Below are 14295 nucleotides of genomic sequence, written 5' to 3'. Positions count from 1 at the left end.
CAAGGCACGGAGTGAGAGGTTTAACATTAATCTTGATAGATGCACTCATCACTTAGCCTCATAACAACCCTGCAAGATGTGTTTTCTAATCTTCCTTTGACATACAGGAACACACTCAGTGATGAAATTCCTTGCCTAGAGTCAAACATTGCTGAAATGTAGGTCTTTTCAGATTCTGAAATTCAGATTCTGAAATTCAAAGTCTGCATTTTCCACTAAAGTGAGTTTGTTTCTTCTCATGTTCCCAGGATCCCGTGGTTGGTTTGTCTCTTTCGTACTCTCTGTCTTTAGCTCTAATCCATGTTGTGAGAGCAAGTTAAAAATTTGAACCCTCAAAAACATTTTCAGACAACCTTTTTTTTTTTTTTTTTTAATGAGTAAAGCAATAGAAGTTTGTTAAGGGAAGATACAGAAAAAAGCTCTCAGGAGTGAGAGGATTCCTGACAGGGTTGCCAATGAGGGCCTTCAGGGTTGGTCTTCTATAGAAAATTAACCACGGAACTTAAATCCTTTTAATATCAGGTAAATTTTTCTTACCAAAGTAGTATTGAAGTTACTGGGGTCCAACTGATGGAACCTAGTTCACTTTATAACAGAACCAGCTGTTTCTTTTGGCTGAGCAAGGGGATCATGTTAGAAATGACTTATCCTTGGGGCGCCTGGGTGGCTCAGTGGGTTAAGCCTCTGCCTTCGGCTCAGGTCATGATCTCAGGGTCCTGGGATCGAGCCCCGCATGGGGATCTCTGCTCAGCAGGGAGCCTGCTTCCCCCTCTCTCTCTGCCTACTTGTGATCTTTCTCTGCCAAATAAATAAATAAAACCTTAAAAAAAGAGAGAGAGAAGAAATGATTTATCCTTGAATTTGTGTACAACATAAATGGTGTATGGTATTTGGAACTCTGAATACAATATCAGTATTTCATCTTCTCTGGCAAATAATTATCGGTCATATGATGCTGGGAATTTTAACAGGCAGAGTACCTCATCAAAGGCAACCCCAAACATCCTGATTTTGTTATAAATCTCTGATTTTCCTGATTTGGGATCATGTTATGATGAGGTTCTAGTTGCACACACCTTTATGGACACTGAATTTAAAATATCAGTACAGCCACAAATATCTGCCCTTCTCTCATATAATCACATTTTATAACTGGCATGTTCTAGTTCATGGCCACTGGATGTCACTGTCGTTCCCCAGATGGAGCCCTCTGCATTTATAATCAGTGTGAGGACTGAGCCGGGAGTGGAGTGGGGGCAGAAACTTCAGTTTTAAGTCCTCTGGAACTTAATGGGATCCATGTTTGTCTTGCTCCCATTTTGATTCCTAATTGAAGCCATGGTATGAAGCAGTGGCAATTAACACAATACCTCAAGCGCATACCTATAGACTCCTCGGGAAGAGGAATTAATTGTATTTTAGTGTCATTGCTGGGGACAGCTGAGAGTTCCATTGTGAATATCATTGTGGAGCGGCTTTAATAAGCAAAATGAATGACTGGAGGCTTTTAATGAAACCATTTTTATGTGTGCAGCTACACCCACGTGATCTCTTTAAGACAGAAGCCACCCACGGCGGTGGCCAGGAAACGCTTCCCAGGCGCCTGCTTTGAAGCTGCATCCCTTCACTTTTTCTGTCTACCCCCCGCCCCCGCCAAAAGAGGCACAAGTGTTTCTCCTGTTGTCTGGAGCTGATATGTAGCTGTACTTTCAGTGCTGTGTGTAACCTGTCAGCATAAAGTTGCCACGGCCCTTATCACCAGCACGAATAATTGTGAAGCCTGTAGGGTCTGTGGCCTTGGGCTTCCTTTGCTACTTAAACTGACCTGAGCTTTGAGGAGGCAAGGTGTCCTGGTGGCACATTAAGGTGGAGGCAGAAAATAGGAACAAGTAAGGAGGGCTTAGAACTAAAACTGCTCCCGGCGCCACTTGTTTTTCCTTCACAGTATCTCATAGCCTGAGTTCAGGTCTTATCATTTCTCTCCCCAGGGATTATTTTAGCCTTGTAACTGGTCCTCTTGCCTCTGGTCATACCAAGGTTATCCATGGGAATGCAGACCTGATTCTTTATGCATTAGGGTCCGAGATTCCTTGGAGGGCTTGAGGTACCTGTGACCTGCCAATCCCTCCTATCGCCAGCCTTGTGTCTCCCCTCTCCTTCCTCTTAGTTTATACATTAAAGACGTGCCTATAGTTGCCCACATATGCTGTAGTGTCTATGCCTTGGTTTCCTTGTTCATCCCATTAGGATTCTCAGCGAGTTCTTTTTCACCGTCTTTACCTGGCTGTGCCTTTTCCAAAGCTTACTTGGAATTTTCGTCAAAAATGATAGCAAGGTATACCTGCTCACCATGTCCTAAAAATATTATGGAAACAAAGTAAGATGAAAACTCTTAACTGTCGAAGCTGACAGCCAGTTCACCTAGTGCCACAGTCTAAGAGGAAAGAGAGAGAAACGCAACTGGAGGTACCCTCACTCAGCCTTACGAGGGAGAGTCACCCCTTCCATCAGAGAGCAGGTAGGGAGACAGATCGGCCTCTTCCATGTTCCAAGCAGCTGTTCCTCACAACAATTAGGATCCTTGCGGCACCACCATTTCTCATACATCCTTTAGGAAATTACAAATCCTGAAGGTAACAGAAGCACTGGGAGTGAGTGATGAGTTGTGTCCTGGGAGGGGATGTTTCCGCAAGTACATGCTAGACTGGGGTGTGGAAAATAAACAGATTTGGCCAAGAAATAAATACAAGGCTCTTCAACAGGAGTTATTTATAATATTAATCAGGAAAAAACCCTAATGACATAATAATAGGAGGATGTAATCAATTACAGTACATTCATAGGATATAAGTTAGGTAGCTTTTGATTATGTTTTTGGAGTTCTTCCTTTGAAGACTGATGTGGACAGATATAAGATTATAAAGACGATTGATTGATTGAATGTATATATATAAACATATATTCAGCATAAATTTTGTGGAAAATATATACAAATACATTCATATAGACCCAGAGAAAAAATAAGAAGGGAATATACGGAAATGTTAAATGCTAATTCCCGATTGATAGGTTTAAAGATGGATTGTGATTGTCCACTGTCCATGGTTTTCGAATTTCCAATAATGGAAACATACTATTTTAGAAATCAGAAAAAAGGAAACAAACACAATTTCAAAAACTTAAAAGAGATTTTAAAGATTGTGACATCTTCCTGAAGCTCCAGGTTGGACCAAGTACCTGTCTTCTGAGCTGCTGTTAACATTTTCTTTAACTATCTTAATATTGATCATGTTATTAAAAGTAGACAGTAATTCCACGAGAGCTGGAACTCTGTGTATACTTCTTTGTAACCCAGGGTCTAGGACAAATAAATTGTTTGTGAACTAAACTGTAAGGTACTTATATCAAGCAGTCCAAAGGATGGATAACAATATACATAGAAGGAAGAGACAGGGAAAAGAAGCCAGAGACATGCTGTGCCCCAGATGGAAATTTGCTCTCAGTCTCCCTTTTTTTCTTAAATTTTATTTATTTATTTGACAGACAGAGATCACAAGTAGGCAGAGAGGCAGGCAGAGAGAGAGGGGGAAGCAGGCTCCCTGCTGAGCAGAGATTCCCCATGCGGGGCTGGATCCTAAGACCCTGTGATCATGACCTGAGCTGAAGGCAGAGGCTTTAACCCACTGAGCCACCCAGGTGCCCCTGCTCTCAGTCTTTAAAGGATGCATTAGGTAACTTAGAATTTATGGAAGTGGTTTCTAAACTCTTCAGGTGTTTATCCGTCAGCTTGAGATGATGTGTATGCAAATACTTTGCCGAAGACTAAGGATTTCTAGGAATACAAGTTGTGATTAGTGAGTGTGAGTTAATATGAAGATTACTTTAGTTTGTTGAAGAATGATCTGCAAGGCCTTTATATCCATCAAGTTTAAGTGTCAAGATTTTCCTATTAATTGCACTTGGGGAGCTGAATATGGCGTTAGCAATTTTTCCAGGTGAGCTCGTTTTCTTAGGTTAAGGAACATTTCAGAATTGAGCCCTATTTTTATTCTTTGCTTCTCCAGTTTTTGTTTTGCCTGGTCAGAGGCTGTTCATTTTTATCTGAAAATGAGATTGACAAAATGTATGTAGTTTCTGCCTCGCCCAGAGAAGTACAAGGACCATTTGTCTCCTGGAGTTTCCTGTAACAAAGGTATACAAAGAATTGTTTTCTGGGCGAATTAGAGGTAAAAGCCACTTTTGTTTCTTCTCTTATCAAGTGATGAGAAGAGTAGGGACTCAGGTTTCTATTTGAGCCCCACGCTGTACTTTCAGTAGATTCAGCGAAGAAATCCAGGCAGAAGGTCACAGGTGAACACTTTCCATTCTGGGAGGATTGAGGGTTTTTAAAAGACTTTGAAGTGAAATCAACAGTTTCAGAAGAAACTTCTTTCCTTTCTTCTTCTTCTCCTTCCGTTTCTCTCTCTCTCTCTCTCTCTCTCTTTTTTTTTTTTTTAAAGAAAAAGCGTCTGAAAATTAAATAGAAAACAGAATTACATGTAGTTATTATTTGGTAATATTTCATTGCATTGCTATGACACTTCACCCTGGTCTGTTGGATACAAAGATAAAACCTAAATTGACATGAAGCTTTTGTCGTGGTTTTAAGAAAGCTTTTCTTTACTCCTTCAGAGGATTTTCCCCCTTTTTCTCCTTTTTGGACACTGTTTTGAAGTGATTTAGGAGGGCTTCTCTCCTCTTTTTCTACCTACATAGAAATGGTGTTCAGTCATGGTCATTCACTTTCCAATGCCTGACAAATACTGCAGAACATTTTCTAAGTAGACCTGTATCTGTAATTTTTTTTTAAAGATTTTATTTATTTATTTGACAGACAGAGATCACAAGTAGGCAGAGAGGCAGGCAGAGAGAGGGGAGGAAGCAGGCCCTCCGCTGAGCAGAGAGCCCGATGCGGGGCTTGATCCCAGGACCCTGGGATCATGACCTGAGCTGAAGGCAGAGGCTTTAACCCACTGAGCCACCCAGGCGCCCCTATCTGTAAAGTTTTGATAGTATATTTCAATATAGTATTTTAGGTGGATTTGTGAAGTTTTAAAATTAAGGTCTTTAAAAGAATCATGATGAATTTATGAGAAGGTTACTTAGGGTCATTTATCACATGGTAATTCAAAAAGTGTCTCAGTTCATTCTGGCTGACAGTTCTTAGCATCATTGTTTTTGAGGTTTGCAGCAGAGAGCCCCCGGTTACAGAATTAAGTTTCTCTTTTTGGTATTTAAAACATGTATTATAAGTTACTGTAGGATCATTCAGTTGGCTAAAGCCCACTTGGTTTTAGAATGACGTTAAAGAGGAAGAGTCACTAGAAAGTTAATTAGAAGCCATCTGGCCAGTATTTGTTTTGTCCCTGCCATCCCCCCAACCTCCATTCTCATGTCTCCATGATGATGTCCCAGGGCCTAGGCTAAGTAAAACAAAGCTGGTCTTCAACAACTTTTCATCTCCCTTTATACATTCTTTTCCTCTCTAAGTTATCTGTCTAGGCATCTTGTATCTTCATGTTGAACTCCTCCATATAAGGGTCTGTGTTTTGTTAGGTATCTGCCTTTTGAAAAAGAAATCATGAAGTTTCTTAAGACGTGATGAGCTGATAATCAATCATGCCTTTTAGGATTATTTGGATTATTGTGACATTGATCTTTTAATATAATGAGACTTGATTGGGGGATGATATATGACAGTGCATCCAAATTGGGATAGGACTGTGAACAGTTACAAAGATTATTAATATAACGTAGTTTTGAAAAGCCAGATTCTGTGATCAGTAAGTTTTAGCTCCATTGCCGGAGGACCTGTAGCTGCATCTGATCCTTTGGAACTTATTTGCTTTCTTTTACGTTATCCGAATTTTCAATAGACTATCCAGAGATCATCTTTGGAGGAATGAAAAATATGTCTTCTGCTTTCTCACATACTCTTGTTAGTCTAGATTTCTTTGAAGAAATTTTTCTCCTTAAGATTACCAGAATAGGGGCGCCTGGATGGCTCAGTGGGTTAAAGCCTCTGCCTTCCGCTCAGGTCGTGATCCCAGGGTCCTGCTATCAAGCCCCACATGGGGTTCTCTGCTTCGCGGGGAGCCTGCTTCCTCCTCTCTCTCTGCCTGCCTCTCTGCCTACTTGTGATTTCTCTCTGTCAAATAAATAAAATATTTTAAAAAAAAAGATGACCAGAATATTTTCCCTATGCTAGTTATGTATTATTTAGGCATTGGGTATTATAGTTCTGTGAAATTTTCTGTGAACATCGTATCTTTCCTTCGTAGATTGGTATGTTGGGCTTTGTTTGCATGTCGGTTGCTGCTTGGTTGGGGATCACGGATATTACCCAAAGTGCTTTTCGTTACACATTTGTCATAACTGTTCAAATACAGTTTGGTTTTTCTGCCCTTTTTGTTTTATTTTCTTTTTTGGTACAGTCAAAATTCAAGTGACTTATGTTACTTTCATTTGAGATTAAGATTGATATCATTTGAAATACTGCCCATTATTTTCATTCCCCTTATACTCAAAGTGTGGTGGTTTATTTTCACTTAATTAGCAAATATTTTTGAACACAATTCAAAATGAAAGAATTTGAGGCCGTTGAGACATGAGAACTGCCGGCACATGAGAGAGGGTTTTAGTGGATATGGAAAGAATGAACAGGATATAAATAGGCTCCGCAGAGGCAGCAGGGGATGTCCCCCCAGCAGGGGCTGTAGGCAGAGGCAGAGACAATGCTCACAGGGGAAGAGCCTCGGCTTGGGATCTGGCATGCGGCTGCTGTTCAAATCCTGAGATGGTTGCTATTCTGAACTTCAGGTTCCTTTTCTGTAGGATGGAACTATAACTTACTTGCTCAGTAGACAATGTTATTGCTTAACCACAGACCTGGTGGCTTCAAACGACAGAAATGTAGTCTGTAGCAGTTCTGGAGATGAGAAGTCCAAAATTAAGGTCGCTGGGCTGGATTCAAGATGATGACGAGCTCTTCTGGGGCTTTAGAAGTCCAACGTTCCTTGCCCCATCCAGCTTCCAGGGGTTGCCATCATTCCTTGGCTTCTGTCCCTATCACTTGAGTCTGCCTCTCTGGTCACATTGATTTTTCCTCTTCTGTCTGGGTCACATCTCTTTCTGTCTCTGTCTTGTAAAGTTCCTTGTAATTGGATTCAGAGCCTACCTGGATAATTCAGGATAATCTCTTCCTCTCAGGATCTTTAAGTTAATGACATCTGCAAAGACTTTGTCATATAAGGTAACACTTAATAAGGTTTCAGGTATCTTTGGGGTTATTATTCAGCCTACTGAAAATATTATAAGAATTAAAGGGGTGCCTGGGTGGCTCAGTCGGTTAAATGTCTGCCTTCGGTTCAGGTCATGATCTCAGGGTCCTGGAGTCAAGCCCTGCATCAGGCTCCCTGCTAAGCAGAGAGTCCGCTTCTCCCTCTCCTGCTGCCCCTCCCCTGCTAGTGCGCACATGCCTGTGCTCGCTCGCTCTCTCTCTCTCTGCTCTCTCTCAAATAAATAAATAAAATCTTTAAAAAATTGTAAGAATCAAATAGAGCAGTGAAAAAGTTCTCAGATGGAGGCTTGCAGAGATGTAACTTCTTTTATTTCAATAACTTGAATAATTTTTTGATTCTCAGTCTCCTGTCTTCTTAACAGCAGACAGTTTGATCTTCTATTTTTTGTGTGTGTGTGGATTGTCCTCAGTCTTATTGAGGTAAGTAAAAAATTCAGGTTTTATAAGTGAGTTATATACAGGTTTAAATATTCTTAATTGAAGGTTCAGACCTACTTTCACTTCTGCAACATGCTGGTGAGGCTTTAAGTCCCAGGACAGGTCTTTGCCTAACCCTTGTCCAGCTCTTCATGCTCTGGAAACTCTTGTTCCTCTCATGTTTATGGACTGTGCCATAAAGCCACTTAAATTCCTGCTCTTCTCTTAGCTCTCCCATGTTCCTGATGGAGGAATGTGGTACTGTTGCCATGTTCTTTCTCCATAATGGGATGCTGTGGACTCATCGGCCCTGATGTTGTCCTCAGTGATGGCTTCTCTATCATGCTAGACGTAGGGTGTCTATTGGAAACTAGATGTCTCCTAAGGCTACCCTCTGGTTTGAGCCACCTAGCATCATTAAACTTATCTGGTGTTTAATCACCATCAACTTATCACCTTGAAAGTGTTCTTATTCTGGAAGGGGACAGGATACAGGATCACTTGGGACCCACACTGTCCACTTTTGTGTAGCTCAGTCTCTATTCCGTCCTTCCCTCTCTCAAGCTCTTAACTGCAGCTCCTTTCTCAGAAGACAGAAGGTGGGTCCCTGTATGAGGCAATCAAGGATTGGCTAGCATAATTCTCCCCAAGCACTTACATTTGTCAAACACTGATAAGGTCTATTGTAAAGCTCAAAAGTAAATAAAATACATTTCTATAATATTTTTCCTTCTCTCTCCATAGTGTATCTTGAGGGAAGAACATAAGATTCTTTACTGGTAAAGAAAGTAATGGGTACAAAGAAACACAAGTTGCTAAAACAAATAAGCAAACATCTTGCTTACTACCTGGTTTGTGTGAGAATTAGACAGAAGTAGGATTAGAGAGATTGTTAGGGATGTGACTTGCCACTGAATATCTCAGTAACCATTGACTCTCCCCAAACCATTTCTCTTATAGGTTTTCAAACTCAGTTGCAGTACAACCCTTCCAACAGGTTAGGTGGAAAACTTGGTGTCTCGCCTAACTACCCTCTCTCTTCCACTTTGTCTCCGATTGGTCAGCAAATCCTGTTGACTCTACCTTCAGAGTATATCCAGATTCTGCCTGCTTCCTATGTTTCCATTGCTACTGCTCTAATTCAAGCCACATCATCTCTCTTCTCATTAATTGCAGTATTCTACCAAATGGTCTTCCTGCTTCCACCCTTATACCTTTTTTTTTTAAGATTTTATTGATTTATTTGAGAGAGAGAGAGAGAGAACATGAACAGGGGGAGGAGGGCAAAAGGAGAAGGAGAAGCAGACTCCCTGCTGAGCAGGGAGCCCCATTCAGGGCTTGATTCCAGGACCCTGAGATCATGACTCGAGCTAAGGGCAGTTGCTCAACTGACTGAGCCACCCAGGTGCCCCCCACCCTTATACCTTTTCAAATCAGTTCTCCTCCACAGCCAGTGTGATTCAATGAAAATATAAGTCAGTTCATGTTATTTCTCTGTTCAAACGTTTTCTCATCTGACTCCAAGGAAAAGCCAGAACCTCACTCTGACCTGCAGGCCTTTCTCCAGTCCTCCTGGCTCATCACCACTGCTTCTCTAGCTCTTCTAGGACTTGCCCCTTTGTTCACTCAGCTTCGGCCACATTAACCTCCTTTTGCTACTTCAAACATAGATCCTTGCTCTTGCCTCAGAGACTTTGTTCTTGTTCTTCCTGTTGGTGTCTGCTTGGCTCATGCCCCCTTCTCCTTTGGGTCTTCATTCAGACATTACCCATTCCCAACGAGACCTATCCTGGCAAGCTGTTGAAAATGAATTATTTTCCCTTATGGCCTCCTCTCTCCCTATGTCCTGCTCTATTTTTCTTTGTGGTCTGTATCGCTGCCTATTAAGATTTACATTTTATTTGTAGTCTGTTTCTTCCCATTAGAATGAAAGCTCCATGAGGCAGTGATTTCTGGCAGTTTTATGCACTACAAATCCCAGACCCCAAGATGAATGTCTGACATGTGGTAGGCCTTCAGTAAATATTTGTCAAATGGATGAATGAATAGTATAACTGCCAGACTCTGTGGACGTATCCTACAGCAAGTAGGGAGTAGACAAGCTTTTTGAGCAAGGGTCACATTGACACACATGTTCTATGAGGTTTGCTGTGGTATCAGTGTCCAGGTTGGACTGGAAGAATGAGAAAATAGAAGTTTGGAGATTCGTTAAGAAGAAGTGAAGGTCTAAATTGGGATTGTGAAAATGGGAAGGAGTGAGGGCTTGTTTAGAGACATTTGGGGGGAAAATCTCTGATATTTGGAGATAGCAGAAGTGGAACATACAGGATTGGATATAAAGATGCAATGGAAATAGGAGAATTTAGGAAAAAGCAGTTTGAGAGAGAAAAAGGAAGATGACTTTGTTATCAAGTTTATTTTTTATTTTGATAAAATGTACATAACATAAAATTTACCAGTTTTAAGGGTATAATTCATTGGCATTATGTACATTCATACTGTTGTACAACTATTACCACCATCCATCTCCAGAACATCTTTATCTTCTCACAGTGAAACTCTGAGCCCATTAAAGAATAATTCCTTGCTCCCCAGTCCCGGAAACTACAATTCAACTTTCCATCTCCACAAGTTCGTCTATTCCAAGTATCGCCTATAAATGGAGTAATACAGTATTTGTTCTTACGTCTTCTTATTTTACATATAATATCTTTAAGGTCCATCCATGTTGTAGCATGTGTCAGAATTTCATTCCTTTTTAAGGCTGAGTATTCCATTGTATGTGTGTCTTGTATGTTGCGTGTCCATTCATCTGTTCATGAACATTAGGGTGTTTCTACGTGTAATGAATGATGCTACTATGAACATTGGTGTACAAACATCTGTTCTAATCTCTGCTTTCCTTTCTTTTGGTTCTATGCTCAGGATTGGCATTGCTGGAATTTTTTAGTATTTTGGGGGAACCGAAATACTGATTTGGGATTTAGACACACTGTGTTTGAGGTGGTGGAAAGTCTCACAGTTGGGACTAGAGCATGAGTAAAAGCAACTGTAGCAAGAGATTGCATCTCAAGGAACTCAACAGATGGGATGGCTGAAGAAGGGAGAGTGAATTAGCTTAAGAAAGGGAAAGAAAAGATTTTAGCCAAGGATTGCATTTTAGGAGGGAGGAGGAGCTATGGGAGCTCATCAATGAGACAGAAAAAGAGTAATTGGAGTTAAGAACAGAACCCAAGTGTTGATGCACATTTAGCTCAAACTCATCCATATGCATCGAGAACTCTTACAAGAACTTCCTTTCAGATGAAGAAACTTCTATTTAAGTATGACATTACTTTCCAGGGTTCGGGTGTTGTAGATCACAGATTACTACTGAGTGTTGAATGTTTGAGACACAGATACTTTCTAAAAAGGTCCTAGAAGCACCTAAAAAGCAGAGGGTTTCTGTATGCTTTAGTTGGCTGTTCTTCCCTTCCTGATTTTGCATTAATGATTTCACACTTTTCTTTAACCTCTTATTGAAATATGATACACCTTAAGAAAAGTGAATAAACCATATGTGGACAACTCAGTGAAATTCAGATGTCGCATAAACTTGGATATCCAACACCCAGAACAAAACAGTACCTCCCACACCCAGTTGTTCCCTTCATGCCCCTGCTCCCTCACCTGCTCTCCCCATTATCTTGATTTCTAACACTATATATTTATTTTACCTGTATTTAACTTTATGTAAGTGTAATCATGTAGTACGTACTCTTTGTGCCTGACTTCTTTCATTTAATACCGTGTTTGTGAAATTCCCCCATACAGTTGTAGTATATGTATTCTACTATTTATTATACTGTTTACACTATTCAGTCATTCTCATGTTGATTGACATTTCAGTGGTTTCCAGTTTGGGGCTATAATGAATAACACTACTATGGACATCAAGTTTCTTATTAAAATAGGAATTGTGCATGGTATGTTCCCCTCTGTAGTAAAGCTGTTTTTGCTTATTTCATTTAAGTACCTTTCCTCCCAAGTGCCTTCCCACCCTACCTGAAATATATTTAGGTATATTAAAATATACTTATATATAGGTATTTATATATAAATATATTTATATTTAGGTGTATATATTAATATTTGAACACTAGCTTTTAAATAATAAAACGCCACAAGAAATTAGGTGTCTTAAAAATTGTATGTTCTAGCATTAAAATTTTTCCTTTTAAAGCTTTTACTTTAATTTTTCTCAACTATCCAGACTATGTATCTTAAATGCATTTTGAACCTGTCAAAATTTTTCTCTCCTAATGGGGTGAATTGTTCAACCTTGAGGCAAGTATTTTAATTTTGACATCATGACAAATTGGAGAAAAAAGAATAGCTTCTGCATTATTAATGCAGATTTATTATCAAACTTAATTATAATTTACATAGCAATAAAAGGAATTGAGAATTAACAAAAAGTGCATTGTGATATTTTGTCATTTTTCTCCTCAGGTTACAGTCTGCTTTAGTATAAAAAATCAACATTACTAATTCACAATTGCTAAAATATTATCAATCTGGCTATTCTAGAATTGAGCTGAAATTTCCTATATTTAATAAAGATACATACGTAACATAATCTGTAAATTTATACAGATACATGTGTCCATATATATTTCTTTCTACCTACATTTTTGTCTATTCATTTGTCCATCCATCCATCCATCTGTTGACATACTCACGGAAGCATTCCTTACAGAAAGAACAATGGAAGACCATGAGCTGGTGATTGAAGTGCTATCTAACTGGGGAATGGAAGAAGAGAATAAACTATACTTTAGAAAAAATTATGCCAAATATGAATTCTTTAAAAACCCAATGGTAAGTGAAATCCCTATTAATAGTTATGGGAAATAATGAATTTGTTAAATGTTATTTTATTTTATGTGAAGAAAAGAGTCATCATAAATCAAATACAATTCCCCATTGGGTAAATTGTAAATTAAAAACTCTGTTCTGTGAACATCACAGTTAACGTTTCTTTGTACTCTAACAACGATTAGTCAACATTATCGCAGAAGTTCCGATGAACTGTTTTGGGGGCTATTTTTTCTTTTTCATTGTAAGAAAACTATTATACATTTAATTTTGGGAATCAATAATTAGATATCCATAAGCAGCTCCAAAGTATTATAGTTGAACACTTTTCACAGAATTTTGGAAATTTAAGTAAGAAAATTTCTAACCTAAAAATAGATTGATGATTGTTGGGAATGCTATAGCTTAGCTAAAAATTTCAAATTGACATGCATCTTGCTGTTCCAAAATATTTTTTCAGTGCAGTAATGACTGAGCTAAATAGAAATGAGATAAAGACCAGAGCATTATCTAATAAATACTACTTTTATGATAGTTCTCTTTGAATGAAAAAAAAAAAATGTCACATTCTAGTGAAGACTAGGGGTCTGGAGAAGTCAGAATAGCCTCTGGGCTCATTATTTTAAATTGTTTTTGTCTCTGCAGTTGTAACATATTTTTACACGAAGTTTTGGATAATTGGATTGAAGTGATCCTTTATGAAAAATATATGATACACACTATAATAGAATATTTTCAAACCCTGAAAGACCTCTTATGTTCTCTTTTATTTGAACTTATTAATAAAAACAATGGGATGATCTTTGACAAAGAAAATAAAAGCATCCTAATAAAAATTAAGTAGAATTAGAATTTGAAGGGAAACTATTTTCTTTTTCTGAATCTTTATTGCAAGAATTTAAAAATATAGTTAAAGGCATATGTTATAGTGCTTGCTTTTGGTTATATTTATTATTATTACTATTATTTAATTAAGGCTCTACATGCATTTTGTAGACCTAGAGCAGTAGTTATCAGCTGGGGGCGATTTGACAATATCTGGAGGCATTTTTGCTTGTCTTCGGAGGTGGAGGGACAGGGGGCTGCTAGTGGGTGGAGATCAGGAATGGTGTAACTAATACTGACCACAGAGTTAGACCAGATGGTAATAGAACAGTTGTAAAACCCTGTCCTTGGAGGAAGTGTAGTAGTCTATATTTTCAAAATGTGTCTCATCATAAAAATTACCCGGGGGAGGAAAGAGTACCCAGACCTACTGAATCAGACACTCCAGGAACAAGGCCTGGGAATTCCTATTTTAAACAACTGCCCTGGATGAATTTTATGATTGAACAAGGTTGGAAAGGACCTGACTTACAGCTCCCTGGCCCTATGACAAGTCCTGGTTCTTTAGCTCCCTGGCCCCATGACAAGTCCTGTGTCTGTGACCTTAGGTATACCCTTTAATTCTATGAGTCTTGACTTTGTGACATGGAATTGATGGTCCTTTAGTATCTGCTGGAGTGGCCACAGGACTCAGAGAAGAGATTTGGGAGCAAAGACACTGTCATCCTGAAGACATTGTTTTGAGCTTGATGAATGTGGTTCTCTCTTTATCTGCATTATCTGAAGGTGCCTGCTAATCTTTGGGCCGTACTCCTACCTTCTCATTGAGATACCTGAATATAGAGTCATAATTGAAT

At 39.1% G+C, this 14295-nt stretch overlaps 1 protein-coding gene across 2 annotated transcripts in view; it reads left to right on the top strand.

The window, feature by feature from the left end:
* The window catches only part of GRB14 (growth factor receptor bound protein 14), a 117548-nt gene that overhangs the window by 79166 nt on the left and 24087 nt on the right, over positions 1 to 14295 (top strand). For both annotated transcript variants that reach the window (XM_046018457.1, XM_046018458.1), the window contains one exon: positions 12495 to 12616. In XM_046018457.1, the coding sequence (XP_045874413.1) occupies positions 12495 to 12616 (122 nt within the window). The remainder of the gene's footprint in view (positions 1 to 12494; positions 12617 to 14295) is intronic.

The sequence above is a fragment of the Meles meles genome, chromosome 9 (assembly GCF_922984935.1).
Source record: "Meles meles chromosome 9, mMelMel3.1 paternal haplotype, whole genome shotgun sequence".
Lineage (NCBI taxonomy): Eukaryota > Metazoa > Chordata > Mammalia > Carnivora > Mustelidae > Meles > Meles meles.
This window is presented reverse-complemented; position numbering and strand designations above follow the sequence as displayed.